The 22,955-nt window shown below is 40.2% G+C and overlaps 2 protein-coding genes and 1 pseudogene across 3 annotated transcripts; 1 reads left to right on the forward strand and 2 right to left on the reverse strand.

Annotated features, from left to right (window-relative positions):
* Positions 1-2,199: 2,199 nt before the first annotated feature.
* On the reverse strand, positions 2,200-3,176 carry LOC116533829 (annotated as a pseudogene). Its single transcript, XR_004261464.1, has one exon. The product of XR_004261464.1 is annotated as a stathmin pseudogene (transcript).
* A 13,259-nt stretch (positions 3,177-16,435) lies between these two features.
* On the reverse strand, positions 16,436-18,649 carry LOC116533830 (histone H4). The gene has a single exon (XM_032253712.1). The coding sequence runs from the start codon at positions 18,576-18,578 to the stop codon at positions 18,267-18,269; it is 312 nt and encodes a 103-aa protein (XP_032109603.1). The 5' UTR covers positions 18,579-18,649; the 3' UTR covers positions 16,436-18,266.
* A 3,056-nt stretch (positions 18,650-21,705) lies between these two features.
* On the forward strand, positions 21,706-22,412 carry LOC116533831 (histone H2A.J). Its single transcript, XM_032253714.1, has one exon. It carries the CDS (start codon positions 21,857-21,859, stop codon positions 22,244-22,246), a length of 390 nt encoding a protein of 129 aa, XP_032109605.1. The 5' UTR covers positions 21,706-21,856; the 3' UTR covers positions 22,247-22,412.
* The last annotated feature ends 543 nt before the right edge of the window (positions 22,413-22,955 follow it).

Genomic DNA, 22,955 nt, shown 5'->3' on the forward strand with positions numbered 1-22,955 from the left:
CTGTCCTTCCAAAGTAACTTCTAACCTCCATGATGCTTGCTTCATAGAAACCAAGTCCCCATATTTCTCAAATTTGGGGAACCAAACAAGGATGAGTTTTCAGGATGGTACTGTCCCTCCTAGGATGATGTCTTATGGACCACTGAGGAACAAGATTGGACTTCCTCAAAGGGCTGCACCTCTCTAAACCCACACTTCCATTTCACCAAAGAAAGCCTTCCTTCTAACTGTCAACAGTACCAATGAAATCCACTATAGCTCTCTATTCTTACCTCCACCTCTACCAATCCTGACCCCACTTTAGTTCACTTCTATAGCATAGGAACCAACTTGGCTGGCACAGACCTCATAGGGTCTTTCGAAATGTGTTTTATTAATCCCTCATTCTCTTTTCCCCCTTCTCCTTCTTCTTCTTTTGGACCTTCTTCTGATCAAACTATTATCCCTTCTATACCCAATGATAGGACCAAAGTAGATGTTGCAGAAGTAAATGATTGAAAACAAACTTTAGCAATAGAGACAGGATATCAAGATGCAAATGTCTGACTGGAATACATCAAATATTTTGCTGCACATTAAACAAAGCAATTGTTATGCTTGGGTCAGAGGCCCAGATTGTCCCCTTTCCACTAGGATGGTCCTCCAGTTGACCAGGCATGGGCTGTATGGTAACTCTTTTTCAGGATTCTACAGCCTGGGGTAACAAGTCATGCCAAGCTCTCTCTACTATATCCCGAGGTTCAACACTCTCTGGGTCAGCCCCTGGAAATCCTGTCTCTACTAAAAATAAAAATAAAAAGCTGGGCATGGTGGTAGGTGCCTGTAATCCTAGCTACTTGGAAGGCTGAAGCAAGAAAATTGCTGGAACCCGGGAGGCAGAGGCTGCAGTGAGCTGAGATCGCACCTCTGCACTCCAGCCTGGGCTACAGAGCAAGACGTCATCTCAAAAAAAAAAAAAAATCGATTTATTTGTTGATGTACACTTAGGTTGATTCCATATCTTTACTACTGTGAATAGCACTGCAAGAAACGTGGGTGCAGGTATCTCCTTGACATACTAATTATACCCACCACTAGGATTGTTAGATCATATAGTAGCTCTAGTTTTAATTTTCTGAGAAATATTTGTACTGTTTTCCCTAATGTCTGGTACTAAGTTACATTCTCACCAACAGTATATTAAAGTTCCCCTTTTTCCACATTCTCACCAGCATTTGTTATTTTTTTGTCTCTTTGATAAAAACTATTTTAACTGAGATGAGGTGATAGATCTCTTTGTGCTTTTGATTTTCATTTCCCTGGTTTGTGATGCTGAGCATTTTTCACATCTCTTTGGCCATTTCTACATCTTCTTTGGAGAAATGTCTACTCAGGCTTTTTGCCCATTTTTAAGTTGGGTGTTTGATTTTTTGGGGTGCTGTAGAGCTGTTTGAGTTCCTTGTATAGTCTAGATATTAACCCCTTGTCAGATGCATAGTTGCAGATATTTTCTCCCATTCTATAGGCATTGTCTTTGCTCCATGTCCTTTGCTGTGCAGAAGCTTTTTGCTGTAATTGCATTCACCTATTTTTGCTTTTGTTGCCTGTGTTTTTGAGGTCTTATAAAAAAAATTATTGCCCCAGACAAATGTCATGAAACATTTACCACAGATAGATAGATGATAGGTAGGTAGATAGATAGACAGACAGATGTTTTGTGACACAGTCTGCCCAGGCTGGGATGCACTGGCATGATCTTGGCTTATTGCAGCATCTGCCTCCTGTGTTCAAGTGATTTTCCTGTTTTAGCCTCCCGAGTACCTGGAATTTCGGGTGTGCACCATCGCACCTGGCTAATTTTTGTATTTTTAGTAGAGATTGGGTTTCGCCATGTTGGCCAGGCTGGTCTCAAACTCCTGACCTCAAGTGATCCACCCATCTCGGCCTCCCAGAGTGCTGGGATTACAGGCATGAGTCACTGCACCCAGAACATTTACCCTATATTTTATTCTTGTAGTCTGGATCTTTTGTTTCAGTCTTTTCTTTTTTTCAATTTTTTAAATTTAGAGATAGGAGCTCACTGTGTCCACTATGTTGCCCAGGCTGGCCTTGAACTCCTAGGCTCAAGTGATCCTCCTGCTTCAGCCTCCTGAGTACTTGGGTCTATGGATATGCACCACCACCTGGCTGCATTTCAGTCTTTTTTTTTTTTTTTTCCACCAACAGCACTGTGCAGTTTTATTAACAATTTAAGTCCAGTAGCATCTGGGAAGAGTGGGACAGAATTGGGATTGAAAAGTGAACAGATATTCAGCATCTAACAGTTCAAAAGAAGCCACTCCATACTCTTTTCACAAATATGTTTTCACAGAGCCAATACAGTATTAGCCATTAACCCAGTACACAAGTGTACTGAAGTAGAAAAGATGCAACAAGAAAAATAGCTACATTAGAAAGACCAACACTTTAGGAAAAAACACTTTCAGTTTCTCCCCTTTAGCCCCTAAAACAACATCTTACAGTCTGGATCTACCTATAGAGTCCTACATTAGCTTCTAAAATATTCGTCGGGAGGGAAAAAATAAAATGACACTGGCCAGTACAGTCTTTGGATATTTAGGAAGGGGATGGGGAGAAAGTCAGTTCTCAGAGCAAATTAGTCAGCTTCAGTCTCATCAGCAGGATCTTTGGATTCTTTGTTTTTCCGCACTTCTTCAGTGTGCTTATCCTTCTCTTGCAAACGCTCCAGTTTGGCAGCCATTTGTGCCTCTCGGTTCTCTTTGTTAGCTCCCATTTTGTGGGTCAGTTTCTCTTCTGCCATTTTACTGAAGTTGTTGTTCTCTTCTATTGCCTTCTGAAGCACTTCTTTCTCATGCTCTCGTTTACCAGCAAGCTGCTTCAAGATCTGAGCTTCATGGGACTTGGGTCTTTCTTCTGCAGCTTCTAATTTCTTCTGAATTTTCTCCAGGGAAAGATGCTTCTTTTTTGGAGGGGAAAGGGGGAATTCCAAAACAGATTCCTTTGACCGAGGGCTGAGAATCAGCTCAAAAACCTGACCTGAGGCACGCTTCTCCAGTTCTTTCACCTGGGTATCAGAAGAAGCCATGGTGAATAGAAGACAAGCGAGCTGCACAATCAACTGGGATAAGGAAAGTCCTGCTCAGTCTGGGCCGCCTGACCACACTCCCGCATTTCAGTCTTTAATCTATTTTGAGTTGATGTTGCATATGATGAGATAAGGATCTAATTGCATTCTTCTGCATGTATATCCAGTTCTTTAAGCACCATTTATTAGACTGTCCTTTTCCCAATGTGTGTTCTTGGAACTTTTATTGAAAACTAGTTGGCTGTAAACATGTGCATTTATTTCTATGTTCTTCCTTATTCTATTCCACTGGTCATTTTGTGTGTGTGTGTGTGTGTGTGTGTGTGTGTGTGTGTGTGTGTGTGTGTTTATGCCAGTGCCATGCTGCTTTGGTTACTATCTTTTTGCAGTATATTTGAAGTCAGCTACTGCAAGGCCTCCAGCTTTTTTTTTTTCCTCAAGATTGCTTTGGTTATTCAGGGTCTTTTGTGGTTCCATACAATTTTTTTTTCTTAACACAGCTATTTTCAATTCTTTGTCTAATAGATTACACATCTTCTCTTTGAGATTTGTCACTAGCCCCTTATTTTGTCTATTTGGTGAGGGCATAATTCAGATAGTTCATAGTGATTGTAGATGCACATTGATGTCTGCACATTGAAAAATTAGGTATTTATTTTAGTCTTCACAGTCTGGCCCTATACGTGCCCATCCTCTTCATTGGGCTTGTTCAGTTATCTAAGCCGACTGACTGTTATAAAAGACTGTGACGATGGTAGTTGTTTCAACACTAGAGGGTGCGCTAAGCTCATATTTGTTGTGAGTTTTACAAAAGCCTCAAGGTTGGCATGCATTCTGGCAGAGATGGACCTGGCAAAGATCAAGGAATATACCCAAGCTGTGTGAGAATACTGGCCAGGGAGCCAAGTCTGGAAGCCTGTCCCATAGGCCCAGACAGGTGATGCTTCCAGGCCAATTCCCCACTGCAGCAAGAGGGAATGGAGCTGAAACTGGGCTGCCTCTGTACCTGCTGTGGGATGGGAGCTGGTGGCCCAGATATGCACGCCTCCCAACAGTTCTCTAAATGGGTGAGACAGTTCCCCTAGTGTAGCAGGAGATGCTGAAGTTGGGACTGGTTCCCCTCAGAATTCACTGTGAGATGAAGCCCAGTGAGTTCACTACAGTAGGTCAGGAGGGTGCACATCCCACCATCATTTCCTGCAAAAATGGGACGGTTCCCAGACTGAGGAGCTGGAGCTGCCTGAGACCCCTCAGGATCTGCTTTGGGATGGAGGCTGATGTGCCCATCTTGTAGGCTAACATGGCCGACATGGGTAATCCCTAGACTGTGAGATATCGATGAGTCTTCCTTTTGAGTTCTTGCACAAACAGTAATAAGCTGGGATCCCAGATAAGGAGGGCTAGAGCCCAGTTACAAGGCAACTTTAAATTCACGCCTGTAATCCTAGCACTTTGGGAGGCCGAGGTGGGTGGATCACCTGAGGTCAGGAGTTCAAGACCAGCCTGGCCATCATGGTGAAACCCCACCTTTAAAAAAATAATAAATTATAAATAAATAAATAAATTTACTTCCAAGACCATTGTCAGTGAGCAGTTGAGTCTTTCTGCCAAGGCACTAATGTGCATGATTCCTTCTAGACCCCTTGGCAAATTGTTTTGGCTGTAGGCTCAAGGATAAACAGGACTGTAGCTAAACCTTTTGGGAGACAAGGCTGTTTCTAGGTTTAAAACTCAGGGGCAAGATCAGCAAGTCTGCCACCTGGCTGTTGGTCTGCACTCTCAAAACAGCCTCTCTAACTCTTGGGCTCCACTAGGGATTCACAGCTTCCTACCTGAATCCTACAGAGACTTGTCTGTGGATGAATGCAGAATTCTTAGTTTTGAGAGGATATGAGTGAGTTACTTCTTATTACACCATTTTGCTGACTTGTCTCTAGATTTTATTTACTGTTTTATAATTTTTAGCATTAAAATAATATATATATTTTGTCAGATGAATACCTAAGTATTTCATTTTTTGAGTGATTATAAATGATACTGTACTTTAAATTTTGATGTTCACATATTTATTGCTGGTATACAGAAATAGAATTAATTTTTATACATTGATCTTGGATCAGTGACCATGCTGAAGTCACGTATTAGTTCTAAGATCCTTTTTACAGAGGCTTTAAAATTTTCTACATGATCAGTCATGTAATCTGTAAGTAAGGACAATTTAATATCATTTTCACTGAGATATATGACTTTCATTTCTCTTCTTCCCTTATTCAGTGGCTGTTATGTCCAGGACTATGTTGACCAATACAGTCAACTGGTGAGAGCAGTCCTTATTTTCAATCTTGGGGTGTGGGGATTCAGTCTTTCACCATTAAATATCATGTTAGCTGTAGTTTTTTTGTAAACGATATTTATCAAGTAAAATAATTTTCCCCATCTTTATTTTATGAGAATTTTTATCATTAATGAATGTTGAATATTAACAAATGCTTTTCTGCATCAGTTGATAATATTGTGTAATTTTCTATTGATGTGATAGATGATATTAACTGATGTTTCAATATTGAACTATCCTTGTATCCTGAAATAAACTCCACTTGGTAGTTGTTCATAATACTTTTTATGTATTTCTAACTTCTACTTGCTAATATTTTGTTAAAGATTTTTAATCTATGTTCATGAAATATTGGCCTGTAGTTATTAATATCTTTTCCTCATTCTTTTTTAATTTCTCTCTTTCTTGTGTTGTTTTTGTCTGGTATGAGTATCAGGATAATTCTAGATTTATAAAATGAATTGAGAAAATATTCTTTCCTTTTCTATTTTCTGAAACAGATTGTGTAGAATTGGTATTAATTCTTTAATATTTGGTTGAATTCTTGAATTAAACCATCTAAGCCTGAAGATATTTCCTTTTGGAGAGTTTTTAAAAAATTGACGGTGGCTCACGCCTGTGAGCCAAGCACTTTGGAGGCCAAGGTGGGCGGATCACCTGAGGTCGGGAGTTCAAGACCAGCCTGACCAACATGGTGAAACTCTGTCTTTAAAAAAAAAAAAAAAAAGAAAAAAAGAAAAAAAATTGAAGTCAATTTTCTTAATACTTATCAGTCTATCAGCATATATTTCATTACGGGTGAGTTGCGGTAGTTAGTGTTCTATTTTATCTAAGATAATTTTAATATCTAAGATAATTTTAATATCTAAGATGATTCTATCTTAGATAAAAGAGAATTTGTCTATTTTATCTAAGTTGCCAAATTTACATGTATAGATTGGTTTCCTTATTATTCTTTTAATGTGTGCAGGGTCTGAAGTGCTATCCTCTATTTTATTCTTTATATTGGTAATTTGTATCTCTTCCCTTTTTTAAAACAACTTTTCAAGAAGTTTGTCAATTTTACTGACCTTTTCAAAGAGTGATTGTCATATTGATTTTTCTGTATTGTCTGTTTTCAATTTCATTTATTTCTGCTCTTATCCTTTTTATTTTCTTTTTTAAAAAATATACATTTTATGCATTTATTGTTATTTTTTGAGACAGGGTCTCACTCTGTTGTGCAGGCTGGAGTTCAGTGGTACAATCATGGCTCATTGCAATCTTGAACCCCTTGGCTCAGGCAATTCTCCTGCCTCAGCCTCCCACGTAGCTAGGACTACAGGCATGCACCACCATTCCCAGCTAATTTGTTGTACTTTTTTTTGTAGAGATGGGGTCTTGCTGTGTTACTTGGACTGGTCTTGATCTTCTGGTCTCAAGTGATCTTCCTACCATGGTCCCCCAAATGACTGAGATTACAGGTGTGGGCCACTGCTCCCAGCCCATCCTTATTATTTTTTTCCATCTGCCAGCTTTGGGTTTACTTTGCTCTTTCTCTTCTGTTTTTATGAGAAGAGAGCTTAGATTAATATGTTGAGACTCCTCTTTTCTAATGTATGTAACTGGAAGTATTTTAGCAATGCTTTCATTTTAGCTCACAAATGTGATGTGTTGTGCATTCAATTCAATGCAGTTTTTTTGTTTTTTGGCTTTATTTAGGTTTAATTGATAAATTAAAAGCCTATAATAACAAAATAAACCTTAATAGTATATATATGTGGATTGATAGTGTATATTTATGGCATGAAACATAATGTTTTTCTGTATGTATACATTGTGAATAATTAGATCAACATATCTATCACTTCATATACTTATCACTTTTTATGATGAGAATAATTTAAGATCTACTCTCTTAGAAATTTTCTAAGAATTTTCTATGCCTGTTGTGTTTCCTGACTGCCACTTTCTTCAATTCCACTTTCTCTTGCCTCTGGGTTATATAAGCCAAGAGAAAGACCCGGGAAACTCACCACCGTGTTATTTACGGGATTCTAAGTCTCCTCATTTGTCTGTGTTTTTCTCTCCACCTTTCAGAGTCTTCATATGTTTGTTTTATATATAATATCCAAGGTTTCTGGTGTGCTTAGCATGAGGAATAGGAAAAAGTACATCAACTCTATTTTTCTGGAAGAAGTCTACCATTGAATTTTGCTATACATTTTGCTATAAAATTTCTAAGAAATTTTTACTCTCTTAGAAACTTCCTAATTTCCTTAAGAAATTTTCTAAGAGAGTAGATCTTATTCTCATCATAAAAAATGAGAATATATTATAAACTTTATAGTCACCATGCTGTACAATAGATCTCCAGAATGTAAATCCTCCTAAGTGAAATTTCATACACTTTGATGGACATCTCCCACCAGTCACTATTCTACTCTCTGTTTTTATGAGTTTGACTTTTTTAGATTACACATATAAAGATCACACAGCATTTATCTTTGTTTGCATGACATAAATTTTTACATCCTTTTACTTCCTACCTGCCTATATCTTTATATTTGAAATGAATTTCTTATAGAAATCATATATTTGGATCACGTTTTCAAGTCTACTCTGCCAAGATTTCTTTTGATTATTTTATTTGACCCATTTACATTTATTGTAATCAATAATATGTTAGGGATTAAGTTTGCTTCCTTGTTTTATTTTGTTTTCTGTTTGTTCTGTTTTTCATTTTTGTGTTTCATTTTTATTTTTATATTTTGCCTTCCTGTGGGTTATTTGAAAGTTTTGTAGAATTCTGTTTCAGTTTATCTATTGTATTTTTAGTGTATCCCTATGTAATGGCTTTTAAAATTATTGCTGTAGGTGTTATGTATACATAACTGATTACAGTCTACTGGAATCATTATTTTACCAATTCAAGCAAAGTACAGAAATCTTACTTCTCTTTATATTCCTTTATCCTCTCCCATTCATAATTGTCTTTACAAAAAATTGTTCTCCTCTTACTATCATTTGCAGTAATTGTCTCTATGTACATTTAGAACCACATCAGATAGTGTTATAATTTTTGTTTTAACTGTCAAATAGAATTACAGAAACTTAAGAGGAAAAGAAAAATGCTGATCTGTGGATATGACGGTTAAAGAGAAGAAAGAAGGTAACAAGGAAAGTGGGCAAAGCATATTTATGTGTATGCTTTAGCTACAATAATGGAAGAATACTTAAATTGTAAATAATGCAAGTAAGACTCTTATTTTGTCAATATATTATATCATTTAGTCTAGTTTATATATGGGAAAAATTATTTTAACATTCAAAATGAATTAATAGTGTGACAAGTAGAAGGTAAAAAGAAAAATATGACAACTTCAGACTTAGGTACCTAAGATTCTGTGTTTCCAGTATTAAATTAAGGTAAGTAATGGAAGCTTTGATTTCACAGCACAGTATCTTGTGTGAAGTTATTTAAATATTTTTGAAAGACATTGCAAATCATATCAAAGAGGATTCATTAGGTATGTGATACTTGGTAGAATCAAGTTTAAACCATGTTACTTAATATATTATATCTTGATTTTCTATATTCCCATAATAATTCAATTAAATTCTCTGCCCTCACACTGCCAGTAGATGCACACATAGGAAGAGAGTTTATACCACGGTAAATATATTTATTCTAGAGTGCCAGAATATTCTTTTCTTTTCTTTTCTTTTTTTTCCAGACAGAATCTTACTCTCTTGCCCAGGCTGCAGTGCAGTGGCATGATCTCTGCTCACTGAAACCTCCACCTCCAGGGTTCAAGCAATTCTCCTGCTTCAGGCTCCCAAGTAGCAGGACTATAGGCATGCACCACCATGCCAATCTAGTTTTATATTTTTAGTAGAGATGGGGTTTCACATGTTGGCCAGGCTGGTCTCGAACTCCTGACATCAAGTGATCCTCCCACCTTGGTGTCCCAAAGTCCTGAGATTCTGCCTGGCCCCAGCACATTCTTTTAATCATGTTCATTTGCTTGTGGTACAGGCATTTAGGTTTTTTGGAATTTTTAATGTTTCATAATGTTACTATCTTGAATTTTCTAAAAGTTTATTATCTCCAAATATACTAAACATGAAGAAGAAATTAAGCTTAATGTATAATGACAAATAGAAAAGGTGGGTCATGATGTACCTTAGAAAATATTCCCTATAAATGTGTAGAAAAAAGAATGATACCTGTAGACAAAGTTTGTCAGAAGAAATGAGTCAATTGGGTCGGCCAATCAGTAGATTGGCTCTGAATCAGTAGATCTGTTAAATGACTGTCATGTGTGTGTGTGTGTGTGCGTGTGTGTGTGTGTGTGTGTGCGTGTGACAGGAGTAGATGGTAAACTTAGCTCATTTGTTAGTAGACTAGTCCACCCAATAATGAAAATTGTAATCCTCCAAGTACAAAAACAATGTTATAAATAACTAAATGGGCATCTCATGGAGGTCACATAGATGCCTAAACTCAACATGTCCATAATTTAACAACTTTCATCCCTTATTCTGCGATTTTTTGAGCAATTCTTTTCTTGGCTGTATGGGTCTGCCACCCACTGTGTTAACCAAGTCAGAGACTTTCTTTCTTCTGCCATATCCAAGTGATAAAAGTCTTGCCTGCTTTAACTCATCTCTGATCACTCTTCTCAAATTCTCTGCTTCATTCGCACTGAGATTTTTCATTCTTTCCCCTGGGTCTTCCCTCTTTGGGACATGTACTCTCTACCCCATGAATTCTTATTAGTAAGTTTAAAATGAGCCTAAGCATCTGTGTTTTTAGCAAAATTTACAGATGATTTTACACACAGTCCAAGAATTTTTTTTTTTCCCGAGACATTCCAGTTACTTACTTTGTGCATCTATGCTACTGTCTTCTCCTTTCCTTCTGCTTCAGTGGTTGATCCATCCCTGCTTGTTTAAGGTCAATGCTTCTATGTGCATCTGGATAGCATCCCTCCCTTCTCTTCCAGTCGACACATTGCTCTTGCAATTGCTCCCTCTCTCTGCTGCAGCTTCTTCTGTCTCTACTTGATGATTCTACCAGCACACAGACATGCTGCCATGGCCTCCTATTATAAGCAAAATAAACAAAACACTCTCCAGATGCCTCTCTATGCTTTATGAACTCTAAAATCTTTGCCTATATTTATTGCCTTCCTTTTCTCAACTCACACTCTCTTTAAACTAACACCAGTCTTTCACCCCCTCCACTTCTTGAAAATTACTCTCATTAATGTGGCCAATGACGTGTATTAACACCCATGCTGATACTCAGTTCACAGTTAAAACATTTATTTATTTATTTATTTATTTATATTTTTTCTTCTTTTCTTCTTTCACCTGTCAGCTCATACCTAGCCCTCTCCTATTTTTTAGGTATGCTTACTTCCTTGATGATATCATAGAGCTCAAAGCCTTAAATACAATCTATATGCTGACACTGACATATATATATATATATATATATATATATATATATATACACACACACACACAATTTCCAGTTTTGACCTTTCCCCTAACCTCAAGAATTTTATATGCAACTGCCTACCTGACATTTCCACCTGGATGTCTAATACAAATTTTCAGTTTAACATGTCCAAAAACACACTCCTGTTTTTCTCTGCCCCCTCCTTAATTCTGCTCCTTCCCTAGTCTTTCCCACATCAGTAATGACAAGTACATCCCTTCACAACTCTACTTCCTCAGGCTACAGTTAACACTTCCTTCTCTTTCATACTCTACATCTAATCCCTCTCTAATTTCCAATAAACTGACTTTATCTTGAAAATACATCCAGAATCCAACTTCTCACCATTGCTATTGCTACCACTCTGGTTCAAATGACTATCATCTCTTGCATTCTTGCCCCCTATAGGCTATGCTCCTCATAACAGACAAAATGGCCCTTTTAAATCATAATTCAGATGATATCACCTCTTAGTTCAAAATCCTTCAGTGGCTCCCATCTCATTTAAAAATAAGGGCAATACTTTTCCAGTAGTTCCCAATATTTTAAGCTAACAGACACTCTGATCCCATCCCCCACCATTCTTTCCTTTACCAAGTCTGCTTTAGCTTCACTAGCCTTCTGGATATTTCTTCAACATACTTGGCATGTGTTATGAACAGAATGTTGTGTCTCCCCAAATTCATGTGTTGAAGCCCTTTTCTCCAGTGTGATGATATGTGAAGATGATGCCTTTGGGAGGTAATTAGGGTTAGATGAGGGACTAAGGGTGGAGCTTTCATAATGGGATTGGTACCTTTATATAAAAGGAGACACCAGAGAACTTGCTTTCTCTTTCTCCCCTCCATATGCATGCACTAAGAAGTTAAGTGAGCACATTGAGATGACAGCCACCTATAAGCCAAGAGACCAGGCCTTAGAACAAAACCGACCATGCTGGCACCTTGACCTTGGACTTCCAAGCTTTCAGAACTGTGAGAAACAAATTTCTGTTAAGCCACCCAGTTGATGGTATTCTGTTATGGCAGCCTGAACTAAGTAATACAGAATGGTCCCATTTCATGGCTTTTTACTCTTGCCACTCTCCTACCTTGAATACTCCTCTCCCATATACTTCATTGAGCATTTTCTTACCTCCTTCAGGCTTTACTCAATGTTCCTTTAGTAAAGTCTTCTCTGACCACTCTATTAAAAATTGCAACCCCTTACCCTGCCCTGCCTGACTGCATTGTATTTAGAGCCATTTAACAAGCTATGTATATATATATATCATACTGATTTTTTTTTATTCCCAGTTGAATGTTATATCCGTGACAGCTAGGATTTTTACTCTTTGTACCTGCTAGTGTAGTCCCAGTAACTAAATTGGTGATAGCACAAAAATGAAAAGGCAGAGTTATCTTTAAAGAGATGTTACTATTTGTTTATTTTTTCTTTTTTTAAATTTTACTTCAAGTTCTGGGATACGTGTGCAGAACGTGCAGGTTTGTTACATAAGTATACATTTGCCATAGTGGTTTGCTGCACTTATTTATTTATTTTTTTAAGATAGTAAGGCTGACTTTAATGGAGGAGGCATGGCAGCAGGTAAAGGAACCACTACAATGGGGTCTTGTAGTGTGGGAGAGAGCTTGGACTCAACTCCTTTAAAGAGATTTAGAATGAAGAAACTATGGCTCAGAGTGATCCTTAGATTTGTGTAAGTTCTTATAAGTAACAGTCATGGAATTGCAATAAAAAGCTCTGTAAGTCCATGTCTGATTCTCCCTGCCTCATAGGATGCAGCTCTTCTAACTTCATTACATTCTAATCTTGAAGTGTAGACCATCTCTCAGGGTTGGTGAAATCAAAAAGGGTAAGCATGCCATGATCCTTCTAGAATTCAAAACTTGGATTCATACCTGGAATTCAATATAGTACCATTTTCAAATAAATCTCCAACTAGAATTATGGCTTCATTTGTTTATTCCTGGCAACAATTTCTTTAGCTGGTGACTAAAGCAAATTTTTCTGAAAAGCCCAAATCCACCATATACCAGGGATCTGCCTCTCATTAGTTTTGAATATATGTAATTTTTTTTCAAACACAATGGCTTCTCAAGAGATCTGGATTGATTAAAGGCGGCAGACTTGGTTGTCTGTTTCCTGTGAGACAACATTAGAGATAATACTGAAATATTAACTATGCAGTTGTAGAGGTAATTAACATGAAATTAAAATACTTTGCAAACAGTTTACAGATAATAAAAAGGACATTTTGTGTGCATCTGGGTAATTATTATATTACTCTCATATTTATAAATGGTTTTTCAAATAGATTATTTTTAAGAAGTTAACAAAGCACCGTAAGTATATGTGCCAAATCGAATAGAACAAAATTTTTACGATGTTCCCCCACCTCAGTTCTGCTCCATATAGGCGATTTTAAGGTCTTTTGTAAGTTGAATATAAATTGCCTTCATCGCTGCTTCTGTGGGTTCTTCACATCTTTCACTCCAATGATGTCCAACTTATACTGCAAGATGGTTAATAGCTACATTCTGTTTTGCAAAAACAAAGGAAAAAATGTCTACCATGTGGCCAGTGTAAGAATCTAGATTCTGCTATCCAGCTGGCATGAAGCCATCTGCCCTGTGTGTAAAATTGCAATAATCTACATTTCTTACATTGTTAAGAGTTTGAGGTATGTGAAAAAGGTAAATTTTATGGCTGAGAAAATTGGATAGGGTTGACATATGTAACTTACATCTAGGGCTGGCACTACACATTTATTTTTTAATTCTAGAAAAAGATGTAGTATATAATAATATGTATCAACCGCTTGGGTGATGTTGACTGAATTAATTATTGTGAGCAATTACTGGTAAATTTCATTAAATGCCCATGTTAAACTTTAGCTGCACATTTTAGTAAACTAAAAGACCAACTTGATGAATATATTAATTGTTCATTTGAGAACAGTGTATTTCCATATAGCTAGGTGATACAAATGTTAAGAAAGCTGTCTGCAATTAATTCTTCAAACTGTAAGTGGAAATAACTGCTGCATGGGCATAAAATGACATGAAAGCTTAATGGGTTGTTCACTTGATATTTTTAACACTTAAAATTTCAATCCTTACCTGGAATTTGTCTTGCCATCCTGAGCAGGTGAGTACCAAATTAAAATCACAAGTGCCTTTATTTGTCCATGAAAACAGTCTCTTCAGTTGGTGACTGTCACAACATTCATAGTCCATTTGGAACCCAAATTCATCATCCATCAATGTTTAGTTTATTCTGGGGTTTGAATAGACAGGACTTTATCAAAGTTACTCACTAGAGATCCATCACTTGCTCTGTCAGAAGATACCAAAGATTCATGGAGACTGGACTGGGTGGATGTTTTCCCATGAGATGATACTAGACGTGAAATGCCAAAATAAGTGATAGCCAAAGTGAGCTAGCATATACTTTCTCAAAGTAACCAAAACTGGGCCAAAACCCTTACTGGTTGGTTTCCAGAGATCACTTGGCCTCTCCCATACCATGGACATTTATTCCTCATCATTCTTCTTTTACGATTTGCTCCCTGCCTTTTTACCACTCTCATTAAGTTTGTATCTTCTAGATTACAATGATTTCACCTACAGATGACTATGCAATATCATCCTGCAACAGCAACTTCCATTTACATGGGGCCTCTTGATGGAATCTGGTCCCCTGCCCTGGCCCATAAACAAGTTTTTCATGACCCTTCATTTCCTTCATGACAGATGTAGTCAGACAGACTGGATGCTCCCCTTCACTGTGCTGTTTTCCCTTTCTAGAGACCCTAATAGGTAGCAGGTGGACACAAGCATGGGGGTAAACAAAAAAAAAAATGGTCAAAGATTTGACCAAGATATTTATTAAGGGAACATAAGGAGAGCAAAGACCACCTGGTGGTGGCCATCAAGCAGACCATGCAGAGGTAAAACTCCTTCTCCGAGGAATGTAGAATTAATTAGATGTCTCTGTTATCTAAAGCTGGCATCTGGTTCCTGGCTTCTTTCCCAAAAAATTATACGTAACAAACATTTCCATACAAACATATCTGAATGCACACATGTCAAAATTCATTGTGCAACCCTTGCTGACATCAAGGCACCACAATGTCTACAAATGTAATCATTTATGACCTAGGTGGCTAACATGGGCCAAGTTACCCTTAAGCTCTCTCTTCAAGGTCCATAAATGCTCCTAAGGAAAAATCCACTGTGGTACGCTCTGTGCTCTTTTGCTGAAGTGCCCCGCTGCAATCTGCTGCAGTGTTCTTTCTATCTAATACAACTTACCCTTTCAAACCTATACTGTTGTGGGTAAATTCTTCTTTCTACCCCCGAGCTTACCTTCCATTGCCAGGGCTCTGACACCTTGTGAGACAAATAAAAGAAGTTTTATCAAAAAAAGCTTGTGAATCAATCACAGCGTTACGCAAATTGGCCATAAAAGCTGCAAGAAAAATTCGAAGAATGCTTTTTTGATATTGGTCAATTTAGAGTTGATTTTCAGTCTATGCAATACTCCTTTGAATTCAGTGTTAATAATACCAAGTTAACACCCCAGTGAGTTTACTTACTTAACATGGATGAAACTAGTTTTGAATCTTATATGCTTTTACTTCAAAGTTAGATCAATTCTTTAAAATGATAAACAAATTTTGCCAATATAAATGTCCATAGTAAAGAAAACTTTTTTTTTTGGGGGGGGGGGTAATTGATTCAACTATTGCAACATTCTAAAGTATATTTGGAATAACTTGGATATGTGAAACATCTTCAACTGTAAACTTGATGAAATCCAGTAAATTGAAAAGCTAGTCTCCTGATTGACATGTATGTGTAAAATACACACTAAATTTCAAAACTTAGTGCAATAAAAGAATGTAAAATCCCTCGAATTTTTGTTTTTGTGACGGTCTCATTCTGTCACCCAGGCTGGAATGCAGTGGTGCAATCTCAGCTCACTGCAACCTACACCCCCAGGGTTCAAGCAATTCTTGTGCCTCAGCCTCCCAAGTAGCTGGAATTACAGGAATGCGCCACCACATCCAGCTAATTTTTGTATTTTTAGTAGAGATGGGGTTTTGCCATGTTGTCTAGGCTGGTCTCAAACTCCTGACCTCAAGTGATCCTCTTTGCTTTGTCTACCAAAGTGCTGGGATTACAGGGATGAACCAGTGTGCCTTACCTTAACAATTTTTTTTACTGGTTTGGTGTTGAAATATTTGAGACATATTGAGTCAAATAAAATATATTTTTAAAATTAATTTTATCAATTTTTTTCGTTTTTAAAATGGGTACTAGAAAGTTTTCAATTACACATGTGGTTCACATAATAGCACTATAGTTCTATTGAGCAGCTGTTTTAGATTAGTTCATTGTTAGCTCCACACAAAACACGAACTCTTTTGAAAAGACAATTGGCTAATTTAAGTTGATTCCTTTGAAAATCCAATTTTCTCCTGTTACAAAGGGGAGCTAATTAAATAAATAAAGCTGATTTCAAACTGAGGCTCCTTTATTTATTAGTTATATATTTTGTCATTTATTAACATCTTCAGTATAAATGAGGGCAATAAGTTTATTTCGTAGGAATGTTTTTGAGGATCAATCTAAGTAAAGCAGATAGATAATGTACTTAGCACAGTGCTGGGTACATAGCCCCACATCTGCGGGTAATGATTAAAACTGGAAATCAATGCTGGGCATGGTGGCTCATGCCTGTAATCTCACTGCTTTTGGAGGTCAGGACAGGATAGCTAGAGCAGGAGTTCAAGGCTGCAGTGAGCTACGATCATCCCATTGCATTCCAGCCTAGGTGACAGAATGAGACTCCAAATCTAAAAAAAATTAAAATAAAAATTAAACTGTAAATCAGTGAGGAACTAAACTAAAAAGTGATCAAAAAAAGAAGAAAGAATGGATTCTTAGAATGTTCAAATGGAGACCGGATGTCAGGGTGGACAGCAGAGGGCAACAGAGGGAGGGATAAGAATGGGAAAAGTCCCAAGTTTCTGCCTTTCAGGTAACAAAAGAGAAAGATTAAATCCGTGGGAAAATTATTAATTCAATTTTAAACATGGTGAGCAAATAAATTTTAAAGGAGATAATATTAGATAGGAAATCCAGGTTTGGCGCTAAGGAGATTGGTCTGAATTGTCAACAGAGGCTTGGAGTCCATAGGTAAGATGTGAAGCCGTAGAAAGGTGTATGAGTACCCAGGGAATATGTTAAGAAGCCATATAATAAAGGGAGGCAGAGCCTACAATCCTAGAACTTTGGTAGGCCAAGGTGGGCAGATCACCTGAGGTCCGGAGTTCGAGACCAGCCTGGCCCACATGATGAAATCCCGTTTCTACTAAAAATATATACTGCATATTTACCCCCAGGCTGTTCTGAACAGGGCCTTTAGTCGGAAGCCAGGGCTTATCTCCCGGCTGCTAGTGTCACTTGTGATGGGCACAACACTGCAAGAAGCGGGGGACTCCCGGCAACTTGGCGACCTGCTGTTAGAGATTTGGCTTTTCTTGCCGGCGTGACCCCACTGCCTGCGGACTCCACGCCCGCCGCCAGGTAGCCGAGCAGGAACCCACCCGCTCGGCGTGGGCAACTTGACGCAGTTGGCTACGGGAACAGCAGGACGCCGCGAGCTTTGCCCGACCACCTAGCTCTCAGCATCTGAGCTTGGTAAACCCTCACTTAGAACTTCAGCGATGAAGTTAAATCGTAGCTAGTAAGACTACAACGCGCCACACTAGGGCTGCATTGAATGCTTTCGGGATTGCAGGTAGAGGCATGCTCCTACTGGGTGCTGCGACCTCCCATTTCCTGCGGTCTAGCAGGCCCTGCACCCACAAGATCCGCCCTCTGACGCGTCACGCTCACCCCAAAGGCCGGCGGGAAGTCACCTAAGCCCTGGTTTACAGGGAAGCCATTCGATAGGTGCTAAAGGCCCAACGACACGGCTGCTTAGAAGCCCGAGACCAGTTTTAACACTTAGGCTTTGTAGGAACACTTCTAAACAAACAGAGTCCGCAGTCTGTATTTTAGGTGCACTGAAGTGGGAAGTCACTGCTGCGTTGCGCGGCACCTCCCAGGGTCGTTCCTAAGCACACGCTGAGTCCCCTCCCTGAGGTCTAGTCCTCCCCGCGCCCGCCAAGGCTAATCCCGAGCACTTGCTCCGGCCGGCAATGTCCCACTCCCGGTATCCGGAACGCTCTATCTAAAGGGCTGATATTTACCCAGCATCTAGAAGTGTTAACAGCTCTTTCTGTGACAGTTTGGGGGCCCTGAAAAGGGCCTTTGGAATCTAGAAAGAAGCTGTGGGGACACAACTCAGCCGCCGAAGCCATAAAGGGTGCGGCCCTGGCGTTTCAGCGCGTACACCACATCCATGGCCGTGACCGTCTTGCGCTTGGCGTGCTCCGTGTAAGTCACTGCGTCGCGGATCACATTCTCCAGGAATACTTTGAGGACTCCGCGGGTCTCTTCGTAGATGAGACCAGAGATGCGCTTGACGCCCCCACGTCGAGCGAGGCGGCGAATCGCCGGCTTCGTAATACCTTGGATGTTGTCCCTCAGCACCTTCCGGTGGCGCTTGGCGCCTCCCTTACCCAGCCCCTTGCCGCCTTTACCTCGACCAGACATACTGAAGTCACAGCTCTGCCTCAGGAGGAAAGCGGGCTGCTCACTATGATTGCCGGTCGCCGACCAGGGCTTATACTGTCTCGGTGCGGACCTGTTTGAAAACTTCAAAAAAGTGGGCGGAGCTCTAGGCCCTACCTCTGGAGACTTGCTGCAGTTACAAGTCCAGGAAGCAATCAGTGAAATCAGCCTGATTTGTAGTTTGCTCTTTTGGGAAAACGTTTTCTGATATTTTTGCCATAAATTTGGAGAAAGATTCATTGTGATACATTTTAAAGTTAAAACAGTATGAGCTAATAGAATTTATATTGCCTTTTCTCAGCCCTTAAATAAAAGCAGGCCAGACCTATGCACGTTCTTTGTCCTTTCCTTACCTCCCTCCAATTATATTTTTTCAAACGGAATTCCTGACTTACTATGAAACTCAATAGAAACCTGAAATGCTTTACATAGGAGATTTCAAAGCAATTACCTACGATTTTTCACACATGGGTCTTTAAAAGACATTGTAGGATAGGACTGTGTATCTATCTATCTAACTATATCTATTTTGTGGCCTTGCAGAGAATTAAAATACTTTGAATTGAAATAAAAAAACTTCTAGCTTCCCGTCTCACACCTCCACTGCACCTCCACTCCTCCCCCATTCCTACCATTCCCCTTTCAGCTGTTTCTGCGAAATTCGCAGGTTTTCCTGCCCTGCAAGAGCCTGTGTGCTTTTCAGCCAAGTAACTGTTCCTATAGTTATTTAGCTGAAAAACTGTAAATGTCTTATGTCATTCAGATCTCAGGTTCTCATCTCACATTTTCTACTTAAAAATTCAAAGTTCTTATAAAATAATGGATGCCACAATCACGGCTTTGAATAATGATTTCTACTGCAAATCCCCTCTGGAGGTTCTGAAGCCCTTCCTTTCTCAAGAGAATCTGAACAAAAATGAAAGTTTCTGTAAGGTGTCACCGCTCTTGGAAAATGTCAGGACCCTGTCTTCCCTAAAGGTTTAACTGCAGCTATTATTTAGAGGATGATTCATAAGTCTTATTAGGATTCTGAACAATGAATTTTAATAAGTGGGGCTCTTTGTTCCTGGTCTTGAAGATAAGCCTTTACAGAAGGAAGGCTTCATGGTAAAATTATATTTCTAAATGCTTACAGTTTACAATTGTTTCAATCCTTGCCCATCTTCATAACCCAAAAGGCATTTCTTTTTCTTTTACTCCGTGATTTTAATACTTAACTCAGAGGAAAGAGGAAAAGTCTATCAGATCCTGAAGACATAATTATTGTAATGGCAAAATAGGTTGACTTATTTATACTTACTTTCTAAGAAATCAAGGCTAGAACATTTTCAAATGAGAAATCTCTTGCTTATAAGAATAAAAGAAAAAAACCGTGTCCAAAATAGTAATACGTTCAAAAACTCTTGAAAAATTCCCTATGGTAAAGGCAAAAATTTAAACTAGTTTACAGAACTCATTCCAGGAACACCTCATTAAAAACTGCGTCAGAGATTTGTATGCCCATTTATTTGGTATATCTAAGAGTTATTGGATACTCAATAACGTATTTAATTTTCAAAACACTTTGATATAGGTACAGGAGTCAAGTAACTTATCAAAGGTTACTGCTCAGTGGTAAAACCAGGATTTAGGCTGGAGAAGTTGGGCTCCAGAAAGACTGTCTAAACTATGACAATAGCTCTGAAGACACTTATTGAGTTATAGGTTAATCATTGTTCTAGGCAGTAATAACATATACATAAATACTTGAAAACGTTATTTCAATGAAGTCAAATCTTTATTCGGATTGTGAGAAGGTAAATTTGTTTTACTTTATATTTAAATGGATCCAAATAAAATGTTGTTTATTTAAGCAAGTGTTCAACATCACCTCACCTGTCGGTGTTAACTGTGTAACTGTGAAAATGTTCAGGTAAAAATAAAATGACCTTGATGAATTAGTAGAAAGTAATTTCTAAATAAAACAAAATAAAACACTTCTCTTTTTTCTGTTTCAAAACTCATGGGTTAGCATAAGAATAAGCTGCCATACTTTAGTCCCTGGGCTCATTTACAAACAGACCCGGGCGGCCTCCAAGTCTTTGCAGAGGACGCTATCCACTGATCCGGGGCGCCCTGACTTGCGGGGAGCAAGCAGAGGCCAAGACTTCGGCCTCGCCAATAAAACCTAGTGGCTCTTTGCAAGCCCATAGCCTCAAAGACAAAAGAAATTTTGACTAGGCGGGTTTGTTCACGTCAGTACAGGAAGCATTCACGTCTGGTCATCACTCTGTCTTCAAAGCCTTACAAGCGAACGATTGGCTGGCTGTGGGAGGCAGGATCTTTCAGGGAGACCAGTGTGGTCTCCACACTGTTGGGTACCTGGAGGCAAGGCGCTTGTATAAGCCCAGGCCAGGCGCAGTGGCTAACGCCTGTAATACCAGCACTTTGGGAGGCCTAGGCAGGCGGATCACCTGAGGTCAGGAGTTCGAGCCCAGCGTGGCCAACATGGCGAAATCCCGTCTGTACTAAAAAGTATAAAAATCAGCCGGGCATGGTGGCGAGCGCCTGTAATCTCAGCTATTACAGAGGCTGAGGCAGGAGAATCGCTTGAACGCGGGAGGCGGAGGTTGCAGTGAACCGAGATCAGCCACTGCACTCCAGCCTGGGCGACAGAGCACGACTCTGTCTCAAAAAAAAAAAAAAAAAAAAAAAAAAAAAAAAGACAACGAACAAACGAAAGAAAGAGCCCATGGACCCTGTCCTAGGCAGGCAGAATTCTGAGGAGAGGTTGTTGTTTCGCCTAAGCGGCGGCGGGCTGCAGACACAGAAACCTACCTGACTAGCATGCTGTATGATATGAGAACGTCCATTTAGCATAGCAGCGTCTCGCTCTGGATTTTTTTTCTGTTCTTAACCATGTTTCCTTATTTTCTAGTAGTTTATTTGCTTGGGAGCGGGCGTGGTCGTGGAAAACCCGTAACCACTAAATTCACCAGACGCAGAGCGGGCTGGCTAAGACATTTATGTGAGCGGCTATGTAAATGAGGATTCGGAGATTGTTCTATTGATTGGAGAGAGCTGGAGGAGCCCGTCTCTCTCCTAGAGCGCTAATTGGGAGAGGAGCCTGCCTGTCATTGGTCACCAGAGCCAATGAGAAGGGGCTGCCGCGCGGCAGCAAAGAGTTTGTCAAGGCAGTGCGGGTGGAGTACGTTGCATTCCGGTACCGGACGCTGTGAGCGGTTTGTCTAGCTTTCTGGAGTTGTAGGCGAGAGGTGATCATGTCCGGTCGCGGAAAACAGGGCGGCAAAGTGCGAGCAAAGGCCAAATCCCGCTCCTCTCGCGCAGGCCTGCAGTTCCCGGTGGGCCGAGTGCACAGACTACTGCGCAAGGGGAACTACGCGGAGCGGGTGGGCGCCGGGGCGCCGGTGTACCTGGCGGCGGTGCTGGAGTACCTGACGGCGGAGATCCTGGAGCTGGCTGGCAACGCCGCGCGTGACAACAAGAAGACCAGGATAATTCCCCGCCACCTGCAGCTCGCCATCCGCAACGACGAGGAGTTAAACAAGCTGCTGGGCAAGGTGACCATCGCTCAGGGAGGCGTCCTGCCCAACATCCAGGCGGTGCTGCTGCCCAAGAAGACGGAGAGTCAGAAGGCAAAGAGCAAGTGACCGTGACGCCGCCCCCGGGGAGCTGGCTCCCCCAGCAAGGGCCCTTTTCATGGCCGTCCCGCAATGCTTTTGAATATGCTGGATGTCATGGAGGGCCGGTGACATCTAGTGGGGAGGAGGGCGGCGAGGGACCCTACGGGAGCCAATAAAGTTGGTGAAAATCGTTTGGTCGAGAGAGCTGTGTAGTCTCGGGGACCTGCCGGATGGCCCCGGGGGGGCGACCGGGAAACCCTTGGAGCAGGTACTGGTGGGTGGGCTCTATTCCCTCTGGGCTGCTTTAGTCCGCAGGTCACCCTTGAGGCATTAGGGTAGGGTGGCCTGGAGGTGGGCAGGGTGGGAGTGCACCTCGCTCTCAGCGGGGCAAAGGGGAGGCAGAGTCGGTGCGGCGAGGCCGCCTCCGGAATTATTTTTACTTCCCCTTCCCGCAGTCTTCGCTCTCCTGCTTGTTTGGGGGCACTGAGGACAAAGTCTGGGAAGAAAGCCGTCGGGTCGAGCTGGGCTTGGGGCGGGAAGTGTCCCCGGCCATATTTTTTCAAAAAGTGGAGTAACTTTCCGTCTTGGAAAGTGGCTCTGATGGCACGTTATCAAGGCTATTAACAGATTCTTCTTAGCCTAGTAGCTGCTGTGCTTTCATGCTTTGGATACCGGATATCTTTATGTAGCACCCTTATGTTCGTATTTTTTTAAATGAAGGAAAGATTCAATAATA

Source organism: Sapajus apella, unplaced genomic scaffold (genome assembly GCF_009761245.1).
Source record: "Sapajus apella isolate SASKATOON/1434 unplaced genomic scaffold, GSC_monkey_1.0 scaffold84, whole genome shotgun sequence".
NCBI classification, from domain to species: Eukaryota; Metazoa; Chordata; class Mammalia; order Primates; family Cebidae; genus Sapajus; species Sapajus apella.